The sequence below is a fragment of the Ranitomeya imitator genome, chromosome 7 (genome assembly GCF_032444005.1).
Source record: "Ranitomeya imitator isolate aRanImi1 chromosome 7, aRanImi1.pri, whole genome shotgun sequence".
In the NCBI taxonomy this organism is placed as follows: domain Eukaryota; kingdom Metazoa; phylum Chordata; class Amphibia; order Anura; family Dendrobatidae; genus Ranitomeya; species Ranitomeya imitator.
Window position 1 is genome coordinate 182,231,187 of NC_091288.1, and position 22,760 is coordinate 182,253,946.

Genomic DNA, 22,760 nt, shown 5'->3' on the forward strand with positions numbered 1-22,760 from the left:
GCGCATGTCCAAGTGGCGAATCCACTGCGCAGCTTCAAGGAAAATAGCGCGATCTGCGCTATTCAGCCGTTTATCGGTGGGCGCAGCCATCTTTGTGAGGCCGCGCGTGCGCAGATGGTTCTTCTCGGCTTCCCGGGGCTTCAGGAAAATGGCCACGGGATGCCACGCGTGCGCAGATGGAGATCGCAGCGGCCATTTTCCTGCAGCTGAGATGCGAACTTGGCTTCAGGAAAATGGCCGTCGAGATCTCCATCTGCGCACGCGCGGCATCCCGCGGCCATTTTCCTGAAGCCCCAGGAAGCTGAGAAGAACCATCTGCGCACGCGCGGCCTCACAAAGATGGCTGCGCCCACCGATAAACGGCTGAATAGCGCTGATCGCGCTATTTTCCTTGAAGCTGCGCAGTGGATTCGCCACTTGGACATGCGCACACCACTACGCCACCAACGGAGATCTGGGGGAGAAACAGCGCTGTCACCACGCACATATGACCTGACCAGCGTGAGTGACAGCCCAAAACGGCGACTTTACAAAGGTATTTCGGCAGCATAGGTGGGGAATAAAGGCTCCAAAAATACACTAATGTAAAGCCCAGCTCTGCCCCTATTTAACGCTATTTTTAGCTCTTCTTGAAAAAACGGGGTGACGGGTTCCCTTTAAGAACATGCTGGGAGTTGTAGTGCTTTCAGACCACACTTTTTTGGCAGTAACATAAGCCTCCATCTATTGCAGGTCTTTTAACATTGTTATTTTCATAGGGACCCTAGGGAGCTTTGGGCCCCCCAGGCTCCGGGTGTGATTGGAGCCGCTGTACCCACGGTAGTTTTCCTGCTACTGGGCGGACAGTGGGTGTGTGAGGGAAGGACACTGGTGACCGGGGCATGCCGGGAAAGCGGACGCCGCCATCTTGGACTTCCTGTCAGCAGCTGAAGGAGACTGTGCGGTCATGACGCTCATCAGCGGCGCCCGGTTCCTCTCGGTAAGGACGGGGCTCCATGTTATCTGCCTGTACACTCTGCAGCCGGGGGCGGCCATGTCTGCTGCTTGTCACCTATGCTGGGGTGTGGGGAGAAGGGCTGGTGGTCGCTCGGACCTCCCGGTGTGTATGGGGAGTAGTGCCCGGTGACAGGCGGCTCTGCGGCCCCGGCCCTGTGTGTGACTGCGGCGGGGCCGGGGCGAAGGTGACCCCGCTGTCCTGTGTGACATTACACATGGCCTCCAGCGGAGCGGGGACTACTGCTCCCAGCGGAGCGGGGACTACTGCTCCCAGCGGAGCGGGGACTACTGCTCCCAGCGGAGCGGGGACTACTGCTCCCAGCGGAGCGGGGACTACTGCTCCCAGCGGAGCGGGGACTACTGCTCCCAGGTGATGGCGGGGACTACTGCTCCCAGGTGATGGCGGGGACTACTGCTCCCAGGTGATGGCGGGGACTACTGCTCCCAGGTGATGGCGGGGACTACTGCTCCCAGGTGATGGCGGGGACTACTGCTCCCAGGTGATGGCGGGGACTACTGCTCCCAGGTGATGGCGGTGACTACTGCTCCCAGGTGATGGCGGTGACTACTGCTCCCAGGTGATGGCGGTGACTACTGCTCCCAGGTGATGGCGGTGACTACTGCTCCCAGGTGATGGCGGGGACTACTGCTCCCAGGTGATGGCGGGGACTACTGCTCCCAGCGGAGCGGGGACTACTGCTCCCAGGTGATGGCGGGGACTACTGCTCCCAGGTGATGGCGGGGACTACTGCTCCCAGGTGATGGCGGGGACTACTGCTCCCAGGTGATGGCGGGGACTACTGCTCCCAGGTGATGGCGGGGACTACTGCTCCCAGGTGATGGCGGTGACTACTGCTCCCAGGTGATGGCGGTGACTACTGCTCCCAGGTGATGGCGGTGACTACTGCTCCCAGGTGATGGCGGTGACTACTGCTCCCAGGTGATGGCGGGGACTACTGCTCCCAGGTGATGGCGGGGACTACTGCTCCCAGGTGATGGCGGGGACTACTGCTCCCAGGTGATGGCGGGGACTACTGCTCCCAGGTGATGGCGGGGACTACTGCTCCCAGGTGATGGCGGGGACTACTGCTCCCAGGTGATGGCGGGGACTACTGCTCCCAGGTGATGGCGGGGACTACTGCTCCCAGGTGATGGCGGGGACTACTGCTCCCAGGTGATGGCGGGGACTACTGCTCCCAGGTGATGGCGGGGACTACTGCTCCCAGGTGATGGCGGGGACTACTGCTCCCAGGTGATGGCGGGGACTACTGGTCCCAGCAGAGCGGGGACTACTGGTCCCAGCAGAGCGGGGACTACTGGTCCCAGCAGAGCGGGGACTACTGGTCCCAGCAGAGCGGGGACTACTGGTCCCAGCAGAGCGGGGACTACTGGTCCCAGGTGATGGCGGTGAGCTGCATTAACAATGCTGCAGCCTCCGGAGCTGCAATCTCTCCTGGGGGCTGAATATTAGTGGTTGATCTCTACCATCAGACCTGTGTGCTCAGCTGCGCTATTGGTCACTGTTACTAACCAGACTCCATGCAGGTGGACGGAGGACCCTCACTCGGCTGATCGGGGGGCTCACTGGAAAACCAGCACTATTGTCACTTGCTTGATGGGAGAGCTGCGTACCATGGCGGCGGCGGCCCCCCAGATTGTTGCGCGATGTCACCTAGTTGTTAATAACCTGTTATTTTGATAGTAAAAGCTGCGCAGTACGGCCGGATTCACACTGGTGATGGCATCAGTCGCTCCACCTGGACTTTGTGTCTGTGGCGCTGTACGTTTGGGTCAGTCTGGGCATTGTGGTCCGTGTACGGCCCGGGATATACTGATGTGCACGAGCTCAGGCTTCTTCCATGTTCATTGCGGGGCGCAGGGTATATTCTGCTACCACTAAGCAAACTCTCTATGTTCCCCCATGTATAATAACTCCTCTCCAGTGCCGGTGTGGGGATCTTGCCATTGTTCCAGCGGGCGATCCCTGCGGCTTCATTCTTCCCATCTGCGGACAAATCCCAGACATCTAGAAGAAATAAGCGCTGCTGCTCTCCGCTTCCTCTTGGGTGTATGTGATCCGTCCGGAGACTGGAGAGTGGGATGTAATAATACTAGAAGCTTTCCAATGACGCCAAGTAACTATCGCTGCTCTTTCTTCTAGAGACGGCTGTATTCTGCAACAGCAGCCGCAAAGTCCGAAGCTGCCGTAGGAGCGCGTCTTCTGCCCGAGGAGCTGGAGGTAAGTCATTGGTGACGACGGGTCACCTGTATAGTGCCCCTATAAATACCCGGCCTCCAAGTGTCCGCCGAGTGTGTTCCCACGTACGCTAAATATGTCTTTAACTCTGTTGTTAAAGGGGTTGTACAACATATGAAATTTAATCCCCCCCCCCCCCCCCCAAATACATAGAATTGGAACTAACCCTTTGATTGCTGGGACCCCTACTGACACAGAGAATGGGACTTTGTAGAGCTCCCCTCTTAGGGTACCGTCACACTATACGATTTACCTACGATCACGACCAGCGATATGACCTGGCCGTGATCGTAGGTAAATCGTAGTGTGGGAGCTGTCACACAGACAGCTCTCCAGCGACCAACGATGCCGAGGTCCCTGGGTAACCAGGGTAAACATCGGGTAACTAAGCGCAGGGCCGCGCTTAGTTACCCGATGTTTACCCTGGTTACAAGCGTTAAACTAAAAAAAAACAAACAGCACATACTTACATTCTGGTGTCCGTCACGTCCCTTGCAGTCTGGTTCCCGCACTCAGTGACTGCCGGCCGTAAAGTGAAAGTGAAAGCACAGCCGCTGTGCTCTGCTTTCACTTTACGGCCGGCAGTCACAGTGCGGGAAGCAGACGGCAAGGGACCTGACGGACACCAGAATGTAAGTATGTGCTGTTTGTTTTTTTTTAGTTTAACGCTTGTAACCAGGGTAAACATCGGGTAACTAAGCGCGGTCCTGCGCTTAGTTACCCGATGTTTACCCTGGTTACAAGCGAACGCATCGCTGGATCGCATCGCTAGATCGCTAGATCGGTGTCACACACACCGATCTAGCGATGACAGCGGGAGATCCAGCGATGAAAGAAAGTTCTAAACGATCTGCTACGACGTACGATTCTCAGCAGGATCCCTGATCGCTGCTGCGTGTCAGACACAGCGATATCGTAACGATATCGCTGGAACGTCACGAATCGTACCGTCGTAGCGATCGAAATGTTATAGTGTGACGGTACCCTTAATAGAGCTGAAGTAAAACATGAGCACCTCCCTATTCGTTGTGCTGGAGATCGCCGAGCCTTGAACCCATAGACAGATATTGGAGAACAAGTGACCGCTGCTCCTTTTAGGTAGTGTTGTGCAGAACCCCGTTCACTGGATCTGTGGGGTCCCAAAGGACCCCCAGTGATCAATATGTTATCTCCTATTCTATGTATAGGGGATAATTTACAATCTTGGTACAACTCCTTAAATTCTACATTCTTCACGAAATTACATTTTCTTTAGGTGTAAAAAAAAAAAGCATTGGTGTAGGTGAGTGTTTCTCAAACTACAGTCCTCCCGGCCCCCCCCCCCCCCACAGGTCACGTTTGAGGGTTTCCATAGGTGAGAGATTTCCTGATGGCTCAATGATACTTCTATAACCTGTGTAATGCTAAGGATATCATGAGAACATGACCTGGTGGGGGCCGGAGATTGGGAAACGCGGATCTAGGTGAATATTGTTCATAGAGAACTTCCGTTTTAATGGAGAGCAAATTACTGTCGCAGCCAAAAGGACAACAACCAGTCTGTCCGCTACCTCTGTGCTTTATTATATACTCAGCATAGGGACTTGTGGTCCTCACGGGGACTAGTCAGGTCCCGAATGTTATTACATACTCATGTGTTACCGTGCTGCTTATGTATAAAGCTGTTTTACTTGGGATTTTTAGATCACAAAGTTGCCAAATGGGCTGGTAATCGCGTCTCTAGAAAACTACTCCCCGGCTTCTAAAATTGGAGTATTTGTGAAGGCTGGAAGCAGATATGAAAGTGGCAACAACTTGGGCGTTAATCACGTGCTCCGCCTGGCATCAAACCTGGTAAGGTCTACTTTAAATTGGCTTAGTGTGAAGCATTTTGGGCCGCATACATTACGATTTGTTTTATATTGCAATATATACAGAAGAACTTTGCAAACATAAAGTGGAACCATAATGCAAAAAATGCATTAAGATGGTGTGAAAGATCTTTTGCAACTTTTTATGAAAAAAAAATGACAGAGGAAGAGATTATTTAAAAAAAAAAAAGTGTAACTTATCTCTCCAAATCTGCTGCAGCGCCCCATGCCGGTGGTCTCTACCAGCACCTGAAGAGCTGGCTGCTTGGACCACTGGTTGGGAAATAGTGTATTGTTAATCTGTCCTATTTGCCAAATACAAGTCTGTAAGTTCAGTAATGTCCGTGCTCAGAAGAGGTGAGATATTGCGGGAATTTTGAGGTCTCACATTCAGAAAGGTTATTTGGCCTCTGTATAATTTTTTGTTCCATTTTTTTTTCTCCTTACAGACTACAAAGGGAGCCTCTTCTTTTAAAATAACCCGAGGCATAGAAGCTGCAGGCGCAGGATTAAGGTTTGTATTTAGAATTTGTATTTATTCCCAGCATTGCAAGTTATCACCTCTCTATAAGATAAATTAAAACTTTCTAATCGATGAAGGTCCAACTGCTGAGATCCCACCTCCACCAATTTTGACAGGGCTTTGAAAAGTTCAGACTACTTAAAGGTCTATTTCCACCGATCACAAAGCCGTCATCTGTCTTGTAGACAGTCCATGACGATCAATGTTGGGAGTAACCGTTACAGCTTTGGTGCAGAGGGGGGAAAAATGTCTGTGTAAGGCTGCCGTCACACTAGCAGTATTTGGTCAGTATTTTACATCAGTATTTGTAAGCCAAAACCAGGAGTGGAACAAATAGAGGAAAAGTATAATAGAAACATATGCACCACTTCTGTATTCATCACCCACTCACAAATACTGATGTAAAATACTGACCAAATACTGCTAGTGTGACGACAGCCTGATAAAAATGAAGGAAGTTACCTGCAACAATTATCAAGAGCCTTTCACATTAAGACCTGCACCATGCTGTGAACTGCGATTTACACATGTAAAGCCTTATTTACACTTTCCCCCCCTCTTCCTTAAGGTACCTTCACACTGAGCGACTTAACAACGATATCGCTAGCGATCCGTGACGTTGCAGCGTCCTGGATAGCGATATCGTTGTGTTTCAGACGCAGCAGCGATCTGGATCCTGCTGTGACATCGTTGGTCGGAGCAGAAAGGCCAGAACTTTATTTCGTCGCTGGACTTCCGCAGACATCGCTGAATCGGCATGTGTGACGCCGATCCAGCAATGTCTTCACTGGTAACCAGGGTAAACATCGGGTTACTAAGCGCAGGGCCGCGCTTAGTAACCCGATGTTTACCCTGGTTACCATTGTAAATGTAAAAAAACCAAACACTACATACTTCCGGTGTCTGTCCCCTCGCCGTCAGCTTCCCGCAGTGACTGTGAGCGCCGGCCGGCTGTAAAGCACAGCGGTGACGTCACCGCTCTGCTTTACGGCCGGCGCTGAGACAGTGCAGGGAAGCTGAGGCCGGGGGACAGACACCGGAATGTAAGTATGTAGTGTTTGTTTTTTTTTACATTTACAATGGTAACCAGGGTAAATATCGGGTTACTAAGTGCGGCCCTGCGCTTAGTAACCCGATGTTTACCCTGGTTACCAGGGGACTTCGGCATCGTTGGTCGCTGGAGAGCTGTCTGTGTGACAGGTCTCCAGCGACCACACAGCGACGAAACCGCGACGCTACAGCGATCGGCATCGTTGCCTACATCGCTGCAGCGTCGCTTAATGTGACGGTACCTTTAGTTTGCTGGATCTATTTTGTATCCCTGTGTCCATCCTTGCAGTCCGTGGGGATTCGTTATTTTTTTCCTTATGAAAAATTGTTAGGCAATCCCTGCATGTGTTGTGGCTGTCAAACATGCAGGTACGGGTACTGTAACATATTATTCGAGCATGCCAAAGACACTCGGTTAGCTCCTGAGCATGCTCTTGTGACACCTGTTCCGAGCACATTCGCTCATCCTTAGTAATGAGGCTTTCATAGAAGAAGCTATCACTTGGTGACAGATGCTGATAGTGTTAGGAATCACAGAATAATTGTTTTGGATGTCTGTTTTGCAGTGTAACATCTACGAGGGAAAACATGGTGTACACCGTGGAGTGTCTGAGGGACTATGTGTAAGTATCTCTTGCATTCCCTTTGCCGTGCCCTCCTGCCCCTGCTTCAGTGGTTCAGGGTAAGGGAGATGCATAGTAGGATATTTTATGTAGATATGTTACTTAGCATTCACTTTTAAAGGCTCACATTTGACACACAAATCTGTATTTGAAACAAATGCTAAATATTTGTCTTTATTTGCTCCAGTGATACCGTAATGGAATATCTGATTAATGTCACTACGGCCCCTGAATTTAGAAGATGGGAAGTGTCTGACCTCCAGGGCCGAGTGAAGAATGATAGACTTCTGGCTTATCAGAACCCACAAGTCGGTGAGTAATTGGTCTGCCTCTAATTAGAGAACATTTACCACAAATGTTGTAACAACTAGACCTCATTTACACATCATTTTTATCCTATCTAACAATATGAAAATCTGACCTTGATTTTTTTTTCACACACCTATAGACTTGCAGATGATTTTGAACCCACACTGAGATCAGTCAGACATGTATCAGCGATTTTTCCATGGACCGTTTGGTCTGCGGAAAATTATGGATATGAGAATGACCCCATTCACTATTACAGGTACAAGTGCTATCCTTGAAATATATGGATGGCGCTCGTAAACAAACAAAAAAAATTAGGTCTTAAAATTGGCACAACACTATGTAAAAACCTAGGAGACATCGTCTGTATGTTGTAACGTGAAGGGTAAGATATTTCTAACACTGAGGCAATTGAACCTTGCTGTAATTCCCATGTATTTATTGCACAGACATACTTGTACTAAGTTTCTGAATACATTTATTCTCAGGTGTCTTGGAAAACCTTCACGCTGCATCTTACCGCAATACACTTGCTAACTCCTTGTTTTGTCCTGACTACAGAATTGGAAAAGTGTCGCCCGATGAGGTAGTGATTTACACTAAATGTCTGTTTTTATATGTTGTGAATCTGGTGTAGATTTTTTTTTATGTAAATGGATTGCGGCGTCTAAGAACCCCAGAGATTATATTTTTTTGTGATATGAACCATTGCTGTACGGTAATTTAATTTATCATTTTAAATTTACAAAAAATGTTTTGTCTTTTAGCTACATCAGTTTGTACAGAATCACTTTACAAGTGCAAGAATGGCCCTGGTTGGACTAGGTGTGTATTAATGGACGTATGGCAGAAATCAGGTTATGGTTAGGTTCACATCTCAGTTCTTGCTGCTGTCTAAAGAAGTATTTCATCACCTACACTTCTGACAGAAACCTAATGTACAACATCGACTACCACGGAATCAAAATAATTATGTATGGCCAGGTGCTGCAAGCTGTGCTTTCCTATAGAGTGGGGAAAAAAAGGTGTACGGACCCTGCATATACCGAAAAGTGCCTTGTTGGCTCATGGTAGAGTCAAACCAATTCATGTGAAAAGCGATTTCCACATAAATGTGGAATCTAACAATATATCGGCTTTTCCCCTCTTACTGACATTGGATTAGGTTGCATAAAAGATATTACTTTTGCATTTGTCCCTCATTCTTCTAAGAGCACCAACTTTTAAGGTAGAGCAGCACAGGAGTACCAAAAACAGCAGCGACACAGGCCTTTAGTAAACTCCTCAGTGCCCTGCAATCGTGTCCCGGGGAGGGAGCTGGTGACCGTGAGCATCAATAACGGCTCCGTTTATACGGTTAACAAGAGCGATTGGAACTCAGTTCTGGCCCCTGCTGATGCAGATACCATGTAACAGCTCCTGGGCTCCCCCTACTCATGGATACCCCAGCACTGATGTACCCACACTAGATTTTCCATTAGTGGGTAAGCTTGGGAAATAAAGCAATATACCAGTTCCTGGGGTGTTTGCCTTTAAAGCAAAATCCAATTGTTGCCACTTGAATCAACTAGAAATACAATGACTCGTACACAAAAAAAGGCATCAAATAATTCACCAAAAACTTACATTTTCTGCTGAGAAAAGGGCCACAAAACTTTTGCAAAAAACTGTATGAACTTTTATAGTGCAAAACTGACAGTGTCCTGTTTTAGGTGTCAGCCATTCGGTCCTGAAACAAGTCGGAGAGCAGTTCCTGAACATCCGAAGTGGCGCTGGTGTTGCATCTGTGAAAGCTCAGTATCGCGGAGGTATGATTGTGCATGATGATGATTTACACTTATTTCCATTACGTCCCTCAGGCCAGCACCCTGGAGGACGTCCTTCCTTGACCTATAGCGGGACAGGATCATAGAGAGGTTAAAAGGACCCTCCCACCTCCACCCTCCAGTGTTTTTCCTGTCCCTACAGGGACGGTTGTATGAGAGGTTGCTCCTAGAGCAAAGATAGCCTGTGGATTCTCTTCCCCCTGTCAAGTGGTCCGTGGCTGACACCTCACTGGGTAGAGGTCCCTCAGCTATCAGTGCTGTACTAGATGGACTCAGAGTTTGGGGGTCTCAGCCTTCCCTTTTCCTGGTCAGACGGACCATGGCTGACTCCTCTTTGAGAGGTTCCTCAGCCAACAGCCTGTGTAATGGGCTTAGGGGGATCGTGCGGCAGGTCCAATCCTTCCCCCTGTCAAGTAGCCCAGGGTGGAAACTCCCCGGTGGGGAGTCTCTCAGCCCCAGAGACCAGTCGAGCGGACGGGCTCCTGGGTAGAGCCGCCTCCTCCCAGTGGGGGGCTCTCGGCTCGGACGCCGACCAGCAAAACACCGCTACTTCCGAAAGTCATGTGGTGGCGAAGGCCATTGCGCTTCCAGTGACCGACGTCAGAGAGGAGTGCCGGCACTTAGGATCGGCGTGCGTTCCACGATGGAACACGGAAGGGGGCACCGGCAGTAATGCAGCATTTCTGACGGGACGCCGCTTCCTACCACGGTAGGCTCTCCGCGTTACCAGCTCCCCCTGTCTTCTAGCAGGTATGGAGCCAGCACAGGTGAGTGCATGGTTTAATGTTGCATTGATGGCCTGGGCCTCTGGGCTGACTCTAGTCTCAGGCCTTGGTGCCAAAGCTGTACCTGGAACCCATTTGCAGCTAGGCCTTGGACCTCTAGGCTGTGGTGAGGCCATACGTCCAGGCTACATCTCATGACTGGACTTGAGTTTGTTGCAGGTCTTGTCTGCACAGAGCCTTATGACTGGGCTTCAGAGTGACTTTTTGGAAGCATGCTTTCCATTCTCTGGTTCAATAAGCAAGCGTTTCACTTTTCTTTGCAACTTAACTACTCCATCCATAGGAGGACACAGGGTTTTAAATTGGCACATTGTCTCCATGAAGACTGCCCTCCAGCTGCGGCTCATTAATTAGCTCCTTCGGGTGGAGTCAGTCTGACAAATGAGATGTACTGTTCAGAGTGGAGATTTATCTGGAACTCTGATAGATTGCTCTTTTGCTTAAAAGTGTAAGTCTGGTCTCTTGTTTGGCACCTTCAGGCATGGCCTAGTCATACTGCTTCTATGCATCGTATTGAGTGCCTCCGTGCATAATACTGCATAATAGTGCCTCTATGCATTATATTGAGTGCCTCTGTGCATAATACTGCATCATATTGAGTGCCTCCGTGCATAATACTGCATAATAGTGCCTCTATGCATCGTATTGAGTGCCTCTGTGCATAATACTGCATCATATTGAGTGCCTCCGTGCATAATACTGCATAATAGTGCCTCTATGCATCGTATTGAGTGCCTCTGTGCATAATACTGCATCATAGTGCCTCTATGCATCATATTGAGTGCCTCCGTGCATAATACTGCATAATAGTGCCTCTATGCATTATATTGAGTGCCTCCGTGCATAATACTGCATAATAGTGCCTCTATGCATCGTATTGAGTGCCTCTGTGCATAATACTGCATCATAGTGCCTCTATGCATCATATTGAGTGCCTCCGTGCATAATACTGCATAATAGTGCCTCTATGCATTATATTGAGTGCTTCTGTGCATAATACTGCATCATAGTGCCTCTATGCATCATATTGAGTGCCTCCGTGCATAATACTGCTTCATAGTGCCTCTATGCATTATATTGAGTGCCTCCGTGCATAGTACTGCATCATAGTGCCTCTATGCATCATATTGACTGCCTCTGTGCATGATTCTGCATCATAGCACATCTATGCATCATATTGAGTGCCTCTGTGACATCATACGGCATCATACTGTTTCATAGTCACTTCATGTATCATATTACATCGTATTTCTTCATTGTTCCTATATGCATCATAGCGCTTCATAGTTACTTCATGCATCATATGGCATTATATTGCTTCATGGTTCCTATATCCATCAGGGTGCTTCATTGTTCCTATATGCATCATAGTGTTTTATATTGCCTTTCTGCATCATATTGCTTCATGGTTCCTATGTGCATCATAGCGCTTCATAGTGACTCTGTGCATCATTTTGCATCACTGTTCCTATATGCATCATAGTGCTTCCGATTGCCTTTGTGCATTATATTACAGCATATTGCTTCATGGTTCCTGTATGCATCATAGCGCTTCATATTACCTTTGTGCATTATATTACAGCATATTGCTTCATGGTTCCTACATGCATCATATTGCTTCTTTGTTCCTATATGCATCATAGTGCTTCAAGTTGCCTTCGTGCATCATATTTCTCCATAGTTGCTATATGCATCATAGCACTTCTCCGTAATTTTGTGCATCATATTGCTTCATTGCCTCATAGTTCCTATATGCATCATTTTGCATCATAGGGTTTCGGTGCCCTTTGCAGAGCAGGGGGTATCATTAGTGTGCCGGGCTTGGTGCCTTTTTTCGCCTCTGGCTGTGAGCCACTGGGTCAGACCTTCTGTCTGGTGCCTTGTTGTGTGGCCACACATTGTATCTTCGGCCTACAACTTCACATTAGTGTCTTGGGCCTCAACTCCGGATATGGAGTCCTTGTGTTTTCGGACCCAGATCCAGCTTCTGTTACTTCTTTCTTTACAACAGGGCTTAGTCAAGCAAACAGATATGCTTGAATTGGCTTAGTAAAATTTGCATTTCTTCTGTCTGGAACAGATCTCTCAGGTAGGTTCTACCTTGAGTGCTAAAGGCAAGTCTATTACATAATTAGCTTTATAAGATGACATATGTCATTTTGGTACATCCTATAATCCTATAAAGGGACATACTTCTGTCCTGGGAGCGGAAGATCCCACGAGTTGAAAGTAAGGATTCCTTCCGCCTCGGAATGCTTTGCCCTAAGATATTAGGACCATCTACAATTTGCATAGTTTTAGGCGCTCCCTTAAGACACATTTGTTCAGAGCGGCCTATCACGTTCACTAATAACAGTCATTTTATGTTTGTGTGTGTGTAGCCCATTCACTATCTCCATCTATCCCCCACCTCCTGAAGATGGCTGGCCATCATTGTAAATAAAATATTGTTGATACACACCTGTACTTTGTATCTTCCCCGCCTCATTGTAGATTGTAAGCTTTCACGAGCAGGGTCGTTTTATTTTGCTTTAATTATTATGTGGTTGTTACTTATGACTGTTTGAAACTGTAAAGCACTGCGGAATATATTGACACTATATAAATAAAGTTTATTATTGTTGTTATTATTAATCCTTCCCCAAACTCCACATTTGGCAATCGGACAGATTCTTGTCCCATAAGTCTGTTGCGTTATGTTTACCAGGGACATCAGCACTGCCTTCTGTACCTTGTGGTGAAGCAGCAGCACTGTGTCCTGTGGCAGAGGATCCCAATCTCGAGGCTCTTACAGCAGTCACGGCTCCTAAGATAAATGAATCTGTATCCAGGGCTCTTAAGGCCCCGTCACACATAGCGACGCTGCAGCGATACCGACAACGATCCGGATCGCTGCAGCGTCGCTGTTTGGTCGCTGGAGAGCTGTCACACAGACCGCTCTCCAGCGACCAACGATCCCGAGGTCCCCGGTAACCAGGGTAAACATCGGGTAACTAAGCGCAGGGCCGCGCTTAGTAACCCGATGTTTACCCTGGTTACCATCGTTAAAGTAAAAAAAAACAAACGCTACATACTTACCTATCGCTGTCTGTCCTCGGCGCTCTGCTTCTCTGGTCTGGCTGTGAGCACAGCGGCCGGAAAGCAGAGCGGTGACGTCACCGCTCTGCTTTCTGGCTGCCCGGCGCTCACAGCCAGACCAGAGAAGCAAAGCGCCGAGGACAGACAGCGATAGGTAAGTATGTAGCGTTTGTTTTTTTACTTTTAGGATGGTAACCAGGGTAAACATCGGGTTACTAAGCGCCGCCCTGCGCTTAGTTACCCGATGTTTACCCTGGTTACCAGCGAAGACATCGCTGAATCGGTGTCACACACGCCGATTCAGCGATGTCAGCGGGACCTCAACGATCAAAAAATGGCCCAGGCCATTCCGACACGACCAGCGATCTCACAGCAGGGGCCTGATCGCTGGTACGTGTCACACATAGTGAGATCGCTACTGAGATCGCTGTTGCGTCACAAAACTTGTGACTCAGCAGCGATCTCGCTAGCGATCTCGCTATGTGTGACGGGGCCTTTACAGTTAAGACCCCATAGTCTCACTGCCTCACAGTAGATAATCTCCCTCTGTGTTGAGGAAGAAACCTACTTTTCTCTAGCCATGTGTTATGGTTACTCCCACAATGGCAGTCTGAGTGTATAAAGATCCCTGAGAAGATTGCCTCTTGGGATATGTATATGCAGATATGGACAAATAAGTTGACATACGGTACTTATAATGTCTGGACCAATGACTCGTATAAATGCAGTTTCGAATAATTTCAAGTGTCGGAAGATTTTACTAGCACCACCTTCACCACCACCTTCATCGATTCAGAGTCCAGACTCCCTGTGTCTAACATCAGTAAAACAGAAGTAATGATCCACGTTTCTTTCAGCGCTTCTAAAGAGAAGCCCGACGTTGGTAATGGCAGGAGATATTACCTGCCGGATGGGTATTCCTTAGTTTCAACAATATATAACCCTTACTTGGGGTTAGACATCTAAGGATTTGGAATAGACGTGATCTCCTGGATGAGTAATGTGCGTACATCCCAATGCTCTGCCATTATCCATGTACTAACTGTTATTGGTTTGATCTTCCCGCAGTCCAGGGCCTCTGTCCTGCAGGTCTCCTTGTAGTATGGTAAGCTGGTCTGTAACCAAGGTTTAACCTGAGCCCAGAAGGACCGATGAAGGAACAGTCCCGTTATAAGCACATGGAGCTTATTATTGGTCGGTACAGTCCTCATGGTGTGGTGGCTGGGACTTTCACCATATTTTGCTGGGCAATAAGGTTTTCTAACCCTATTCTGGGGCTGTGATGTCTATAAGTATCTATCACAATAAATAACTTGCTGTGGTTCATTATTGGTATTGGAGTACAATGGGTGTATTTCACTCTCTACTTCTGATGCTTATTTCGTTTACCACATTTCATACTGAAATTGGCCATTATAGATGTATATCAGACATTACTGTGATTCTCTTTGCGGATCTCTTTAGATATCTATGGTTTTTCTGATCTTTCAGATCATTTATATATTATCTAGTCCAGTTTTTGCCTTGGACTTTGATTCCTGGCTTCTGTACCCACCCTGGGAGAGTTGCTTTGGTATTCTCCAGGGTGCTGGCCTGAGGGACGTAATGGAAAAAGGGAATTACACTTACCGGTAATTCGGTTTCCAGGTAGTCCCTCAGGACAGCACCCATAGTTCCCTCCCTTATGTTCCCTTTTTAGGCTTGCACGGGATTAAGCTACCGGCAGATCGTTCATCCTTTGGGTCACCATGGCTCGAAATTAAGATGGAGGCGTTAAAGGGTTTACTACACACGTGTTTGTAAGGGCATGTATAGACCATTTATTTCCATCCTTCGGTGGTACTTTGAAACAACACTGGAGGGTGGAGGTGGGAGGGTCCTTTTTACCTCTCTATGATCCTGTCCCGCTAATAGGTCAAGGAAGGACGTCCTCCAGGGTGCTGTCCTGAGGGACTACCTGGAAACCGAATTACCGGTAAGTGTAATTCCCTTTTTTCTCACTCTTTGTTTAGTACTTTCTGAATAATGCATTTTGCCACCCTTGGTATTTTGCCTGGAGCACCATGCTGTATTGTCCATGTATGTATTCTCGAAGTGTCAAAAAGGAAGGAGTTGTTTAGCAGGCACTTATGTAATATTTGGGCCGACGTGAATTCATGTGACCAAGTCTGAAGCAAGTGATAAATGCGTTGATCATACACCGTAAGCCCCTCATGCACATGCGGACTCTGTATACGGCCTGTACTTACTGCTTCCCTGCTCAGTCAGCTGCTGTATGTATGGAGCTGTCTCCGACCAAGGAAGAATACTTTAATTAAATATGTGGCATCTGATGGAGCAAACCTTTTTTTCTTGCAGAATCGCTTCTATGACCTTAGAGTTGCCAATGTTATGTGCACTAGACCTAAGGCTCTTTTACAACAAAGTATTTTGCATTTATTATAGTTGTCAGCCATGACTAGGCGAAGAAGTTATGTAGCGGAAAACTTTTAATGGAAAGACTTGCACTTTTTCTATGTTAGACCCACTCCTGATTTTTGCTTGCAATGCTAAATACTGATGTTTTACAGAACCCTTAATCTGTGGCTGCGGGTCAAGAATATCGATCTGATTTTTTTTTTTTTTTCCACCAGGTGAGATCCGAGAGCAGAATGGAAACGATCTTGTCCACGCTGCAGTCGTTGTGGAAGGAGCAACTGTCGGAAGCCCTGAAGCCAATGCATTCAATGTCCTCCAGCACATCCTGGGTGCAGGACCCTACATCAAGCGGGGAAGCAACACCACCAGCAAATTGTCTCAAGCCGTATCCAAAGCTACTAATCAGCCCTTTGACGTAAGTATAAAACTGAAGACGTGGGAGCTGTAATGATTCACTTACTTTATATTTAATTTTTTTTACTATTTAAAAACTTAAGATGTTTTCATTATTGTACTTTTGTCTTTTCCTCCCTTTGTTACGTGAGCCATAACTTTCTTTTATATATATATATATATATATATATATATATATATATATATATATATATATATATATATATATATATATATTTGTCAACATAGGGCTTCTTTTTTTCTCCTGTGCACTAGCTGTACTTTTGAATGATACAATTCATTTTACCATACTATTTACTATGTACCATACTATGTATGTTTACCATTTAATTTAATGTTTGTTTTTTCTGTAGGTTTCTGCATTTAATGCCAACTATTCAGATTCTGGACTTTTTGGAGTTTATGCTGTATCTCAGGCAGCTACAACAACAGATGTAAGCAAAAGAACAAACATTAAGTGTTGATGCTTAAAGCGGTTGTCCAGGAGTTCAACATTGATGACCTATGCTAAAAACAAGCTATCAATGTCTGATCGGTGGGGTGGATGTGCAGGACTTGGCTGTGAAGTCTGTATAGTCGACTGAGCTGTGCTGAGCAGTTCTGTCCGACACCGGGAACGGCTTAATGTCGGGGGTGGTGGCTGTCGCATCTCCGCCAATCAAACATTGACCTATCCTATAGATAGGATAGAAGTATTAAAGGCCCGGACGACCACTTTAAAATGTGTTCTGTAAGACCATATTCCCACGATGAGTATTTGGTGAGTTTCAATGTTTTCAGAATTTCTGCATGTACCAGGTAAATTAAATCAGCTTGCACTCATTAAGTTTGAGTGCGTTTTATTTTTCCTTGTGTTTTTATCACATTTCTGACCCTGTCTTTGTCTTTTTTAGGCTACGTTCACATTTGCATTGTTGGGCGCAGCATCGGCGACGCAACCAACAACGCATGTGCACAACGCTGCGTTTTGCAACGCATGCGTTGTCATAAGAAAGCACAGAGCAGGTATTTTGGCGCAGGAAAAACGCTACAAGTAGCGTCCTCTGCGCCCTGTCTGTGCGTCTATATGACGCATGCGTCATAAAACGCAGTACAACGCATATCGGCACATGTCCATGTGCCCCCCATGTTAAAGATAGGGGCGCATGACGCATGCGTCGGTATGCGTCAACGACGCTGTGCCCAAAAGCGCAAATGTGAACGTAGCCTTAGGTATATCGTATTTAAAAAAAAAAATTATCTGCTTTCGGTTTTGATATTCCTAATATCTGACTTTATTGATAGTCATGTGCGGATTACATTATTATTTATTTATATAGCACCATTGATTCTATGGTGCTGTACATGAGAAGGGTTACATACAAATTACTGATATCGCTTACAGTAAGCAAACTAACAATTACAGACTGATACAGAGGGGCGAGGACCCTGCCCTTGCGGGCTTACATTCTACAGGATGGTGGGGAAGGAGACAGTAGGTTAAGGGTTGCAGGAGCTCCGGTGTTGGTGAGGCGGTAGCTCCGGTGTTGGTGAGGCGGTAGCTCCGGTGTTGGTGAGGCGGTAGCTTCGGTAGTGATGATGAGGCAGCGGGGTCAGTGCAGGCTGCAGGCTTTCCTGAAGAGATGGGTTTTCAGGTTCCATCTGAAGGATCCGAATGTGGTTGATAGTCGGACGTGTTGGGGCAAAGAATTCCAGAAGATGGGGATATTCGGGAGAAGTCGTGGAGGCGGTTGGGTGAGGAGCGGATAAGTGTGGAGGAGAGAAGGAGGTCTTGGGAGGACCAGAGATTATGCGAGGGAAGATATCGGGAGATTAGTTCAGAGATATATGGAGGAGACAGGTTGTGGATGGCTTTGTAGGTCAGTATTAGTAATTTAAACTGGATACGCTGAGGGAATGGGAGCCAGTGAAGAGATTTGCAGAAGGGGGAAGCGGAGGAGTAGCGAGGAGAGAGATGAATTAGTCGGGCAGCAGAGTTAAGGTAGGACTGGAGAGGTGCGAGAGTGTTAGCAGGGAGGCTACAGAAAAGGATGTTGCAGTAGTGAAGGCGGGAGATGATGAGGGCATGCACAAGCATTTTAGTAAATTGACTTTTGAGGAAAGGACGGACTCTGGAGATATTTTTGAGCTGGAGGCGACAGGAGGTGGACAGAGCTTGGATGTGCGATTTGAAGGACGGGGCAGAGTCAAGGGTTACTCCGAGCCAGCGGACTTCCGGTACTGGGGAAAGCGTGATGTCCTTTAATGCGATAGGTAAGGAAGATTTATGAGATGGAGGAAAGATGATGAGTTCAGATTTGTCCACATTGAGTGTGAGGAAGCGAGAGGAGAAGAAGGATATGGCAGATAGACACTCTGGGATTCTGTACAGCAGAGCGGTGACGTCTGGTCCAGAGAGGTAGATCTGAGTGTCATCAGCATAAAGGTGATACTGGAATCCATGGGACTTTATGAGTTGTCCCAGGCCAATTGTATAGATTGAGAAGAGGAGGGGTCCTAGAACAGAGCCTTGGGGGACTCCAACAGAGAGAGGGTGGGATGAGGAGGTAGAGTGGGAGTGGGAGACGCTGAATGTGCGATTGGAAGAAGAGTGAGGATTAGTGGACAACACTGTAAGGGCATATGTAAAGATAATGGAGTAAGATGGGTTAATAGAAAAGCTAGATCCAAGTAATAAGTGCTTATTCAGCAGTAAGTATTTAATACAATGCAACAAATGAATTTAGCAAACAATCAGCAGGCACATTAAAGGACTTGTTGCAGGATGGTAGGCAGCAGTTGACAGGAAGCAGAGATTGTACCATTAAAAGAATGCTTTACACAGCAGAAACGCACTAAAAACACATGGATTTTTACCTGTTTATTTTCAGCATCTAATGAAAAGCTTATGGGGAAATTCTGCACATAAAACTCGGCGTACCCACAACAGAAGTTAACCTGTTGTGGATTTGAAAAACACACCTCAGGTTAGTTTATTCAGTGTAGAAAAAAAATACACAGTGGGCATAAGATTTCTATATATCCCATCCACTTGCTGCCACTGTAATACGTTGCTTTTTTTGTGGAGCAAAAATATGCTTCATCGAAAACTCATTGCGGATACTTAACCTAAAGGGATATTTGCTGCAGACATTTCTGCAAATGAAAATCAGTTACATTTATCTGAAGTGGGTTGTATCGGCGGCGATAAATCTTCCATCTTGTGAATTGACCCGACGTTCATTAATTTATTTCCTCTGAGCTTAAACCTATACACGGTGGGAGGTCGGTACAGGTGGTGGATCATGCACTGTGTTTCTTGTAATATTAGTATACACTTGTTCCCAAACTACTGTAACCTTCTGTTTTTTTTAGGTGATTAAAGCTGCAGTGAATCAGGTGAAGGTTGTTGCACAAGGCAGTGTCACAGAGGCTGACATTACAAGGGCCAAGTAAGTAATAAGAGACCCTCTGGATTACATCGGTATAATATCGGATGGATAATTCTAGGATTATCTTGTAGAAGATTAGTCTAAAATTTCTCACAGCAGCCATTTGTTAAATTCTGATGTATATTTATACATACTGCCAAAACGTTTCCCACCCACTCAGGCCAAGGACGGTATGATTTTGAAACAAAATTATCTGGCTATTGATCACTGCGGTTGGAGGGCATGTCAGCTACCTGCGGCCAGCCTCAACTTGTGGTTTTAACCTGTGGATGTGCTATACATGTCTGGGTTGGGAGTACATTAGAATTTGTGCAGGACTCGGTCCATCGGCCACGTCAGTAGGCTCTGACCGCTGGACCGAAGCCCCTGAGACCTGTCTTCTACCTTTTGGCATCTGCTGCTCGGCTGATGAGAAGAGCCGAGAGTTAACTGGCAGGTCTCGAGGCGACCATCCAGCAATCAAAGCCTACTGACGTGGTCGATGGACCGAGTCCTGCATATTCATTTGCACCAATTCTAGAGAATAATATTTAAAATGCTCCTGACTGAAAGGATGTAAAAATATGCAAGGCAAATTTCACCTGGATGTAATTTTCATCAATATTTTTTCATTAACATTAGAACGCATATATCTGATGATTTCTACTGCTTTTCTGTGTTTTTGGCTAAGATGTGAAAAAGTCTGTGCAAAGGTCCCTTACTTAAAGCGTAAAAAGCGTAGTTGATAAATGGTGTCCGCTCTTTTATAGCCTAAACAAATCCCCATCAGAAAGTGGTGTGTGTTCAAAATGGTGAGAATAGTGACCATTGTTGTTTCAGGAACCAGCTAAAAGCACATTACCTGCTGTCTGTGGAGAATTCCTCTGGGATGTTTAATGAGATTGGCACCCAGGCGTTGGCGTCCGGCTCCTACTCATCACCAGCGGCTGTCATCCAGAACATAGATGCCGTCACCAGTGCCGATGTAGTAAATGTGAGTCTCCTAGGGGTGATTTTTTTTTTTCCCTTTATGAAATAAAAGGAAACAAGCCACACCGTATATAGTGTATGGGCTGAAGGTATTAATAGCCTGTAATGAGCAAGACATACTGTATTTAAAATGTCTTTCGGCTACTTTTAGGTTATTTGGTAATTTTATTCCTCGTCTCCGTATCGGGAGGTGAGCAGGGTCGGTGGAAAACGTCTACAGGTTTCTGCCGGCGCTAGTGCTCAAGCGGCAGGTATTGATCACTTGTGGTTTTGGAATCTGTGAGCCGGCAGGTATCTGAGGCCGGTTTCACACGTCAGTGGCTCCAGTACGTGAGGTGACAGTTTCCTCACGTACCGGAGACACTGACTCACGTAGACACATTAAAATCAATGTGTCTCTGCACATGTCATCGTGTTTTCACGGACCGTGTGTCCGTTTGGAAAACAAGGAGACATGTCAGTGTTCGCGGGAGCGCACGTATTACACGTACCCATTAAAGTCAATGGGTCCGTGTAAAACACGCACCGCACACGGATGTTGTCCGTGTGCCGTGCAGGAGACAGCGCTACTGTAAGCGCTGCGCCCGTCCCCCCCGCGTGTGGTGCTGAAACCCCAATCATTTCTTCTCTCCAGTGTTTGCTGGAAAGAAGGAATGAATAATCTTTTTTTTTATTATTATTTATTTTTTATTTTTAAAATAAAGTTGCCGGTAATCTGCCCCTCCCACCCCCTGTGCTGGCATTAAAATACTCACCCAGCTTCCTCGGAGCTTGCATCCTCTCAGGGTCGCTGCTTGTCCTGTATGAGCGGTCACGTGGTGCCGCACATTACAGTGATGAATATGCGGCTCCACCTCCCATAGGGGTGGAGCCGCATATTCATTACTGTAATAATGAATATTATTAGATTACCGGCAACTTTATTTTAAAAACAAAAATAAATTAAAAAAAAAAAAAGATTATTCATTCCTTCTCTCCAGCGAACGCTGCTGGAGAGAAGAAATGAATGGGACTTCAGCACCAGGTGCAGGGGACAGCGCTTAACTGTAGCGCTGTCTCCTGCACGGTGCGTGTGGTACCCAGTTGGCACATGGGCGGCACACGGATGCCGCACGTGTGCCACGTGAGCACACGGACACGAATAATTCCGGTACCGATTTTTCCGATACCGGAATTATCTGGACATGTGAGACTGGCCTAAAGGAGACGTCACTTACCCCGCTAACTTTCCTATGTGAAGATTGTAACCAAACTTATTTTTTATATATTTTCTTAATTTTGATTTATTTATTTTTTTTAGGCGGCAAAGAAGTTCATTTCTGGGAAGAAATCTTTAGCCGCTTCAGGAAACTTGGAAAATACTCCTTTTGCTTCTGATTTGTAATGTCTGAGGAAGTCACCTGTGGAGAAGCCAGATCTCTTGCTAAGGCCGGGATCACACATGCGAGAAACACGGCCGAGTCTCGCATGTTAATACCCGGCACTCTGGAGCGGAGCGTGCGGTTGCATGTATTGCTATGCGGCCGAGCACTACGCTCCTGAGTGCCAGCTTTAGTGCCGGGTGTTAACATGCGAGACTCCGCCGTGTTTCTCGCATGTGTGATCCCGGCCTAAGAATGACAAGTGGACCCTTTGATCCACACCATGTAGCTGAACTTATTTATGACATTAAGCCATACATGTAAAATGCTGACTTGGAATCAACAAAGGCTTCAGAACGTAATATATTGGGGGATAAGCTCACATGTCTGTGTTTGCAGCATAACATACAATAAAAGATTTTACTATTTCTATCATTTTGCTGAACTATGTTGATATCTTGGGTACGATGAGCCCTCTACAATGAGAAGCCTTATCTTATATACCTGTAGTAAGATAACATCAGCACTGCCTTGATGTATTGAGGGAGGTTTCCAATCTAGGCTGAAGTATGGACGAAATTAACACACTTCAGAAATTTGCCTAAAGGTACCTTCACACTGAACGATATCGCTAGCGATCCGTAACGTTGCAGCGTCCTGGCTAGCGATATCGTTCAGGATCCTGCTGTGCCATCGTTGGTCGGCGCAGAAAGTCCAGAACTTTATTTTGTCGCTGGACCTCCCGCAGACATCGTTGAATCGGCGTGTGTGACGCCGATTCAGCGATGTCTTCACTGGTAACCAGGGTAAACATCGGGTAACTAAGCGCAGGGCCGCGCTTAGTAACCCGATGTTTACCCTGGTTACCAG

The 22,760-nt window shown here is 46.8% G+C and overlaps 1 protein-coding gene across 1 annotated transcript; it reads left to right on the top strand.

The window, feature by feature from the left end:
* The first annotated feature begins 687 nt into the window (after positions 1–687).
* UQCRC2 (ubiquinol-cytochrome c reductase core protein 2) lies at positions 688–22,325 on the top strand. Its single transcript, XM_069734167.1, has 14 exons — positions 688–979; positions 3,158–3,235; positions 4,937–5,086; positions 5,553–5,617; positions 7,243–7,299; positions 7,487–7,611; positions 8,097–8,194; positions 8,376–8,433; positions 9,321–9,416; positions 15,931–16,130; positions 16,483–16,563; positions 19,484–19,560; positions 20,380–20,533; positions 21,830–22,325. The coding sequence occupies exons 1-14, from the start codon at positions 947–949 to the stop codon at positions 21,911–21,913; spliced, it is 1,356 nt and encodes a 451-aa protein (XP_069590268.1). The 5' UTR covers positions 688–946; the 3' UTR covers positions 21,914–22,325.
* Positions 22,326–22,760: the final 435 nt, after the last annotated feature.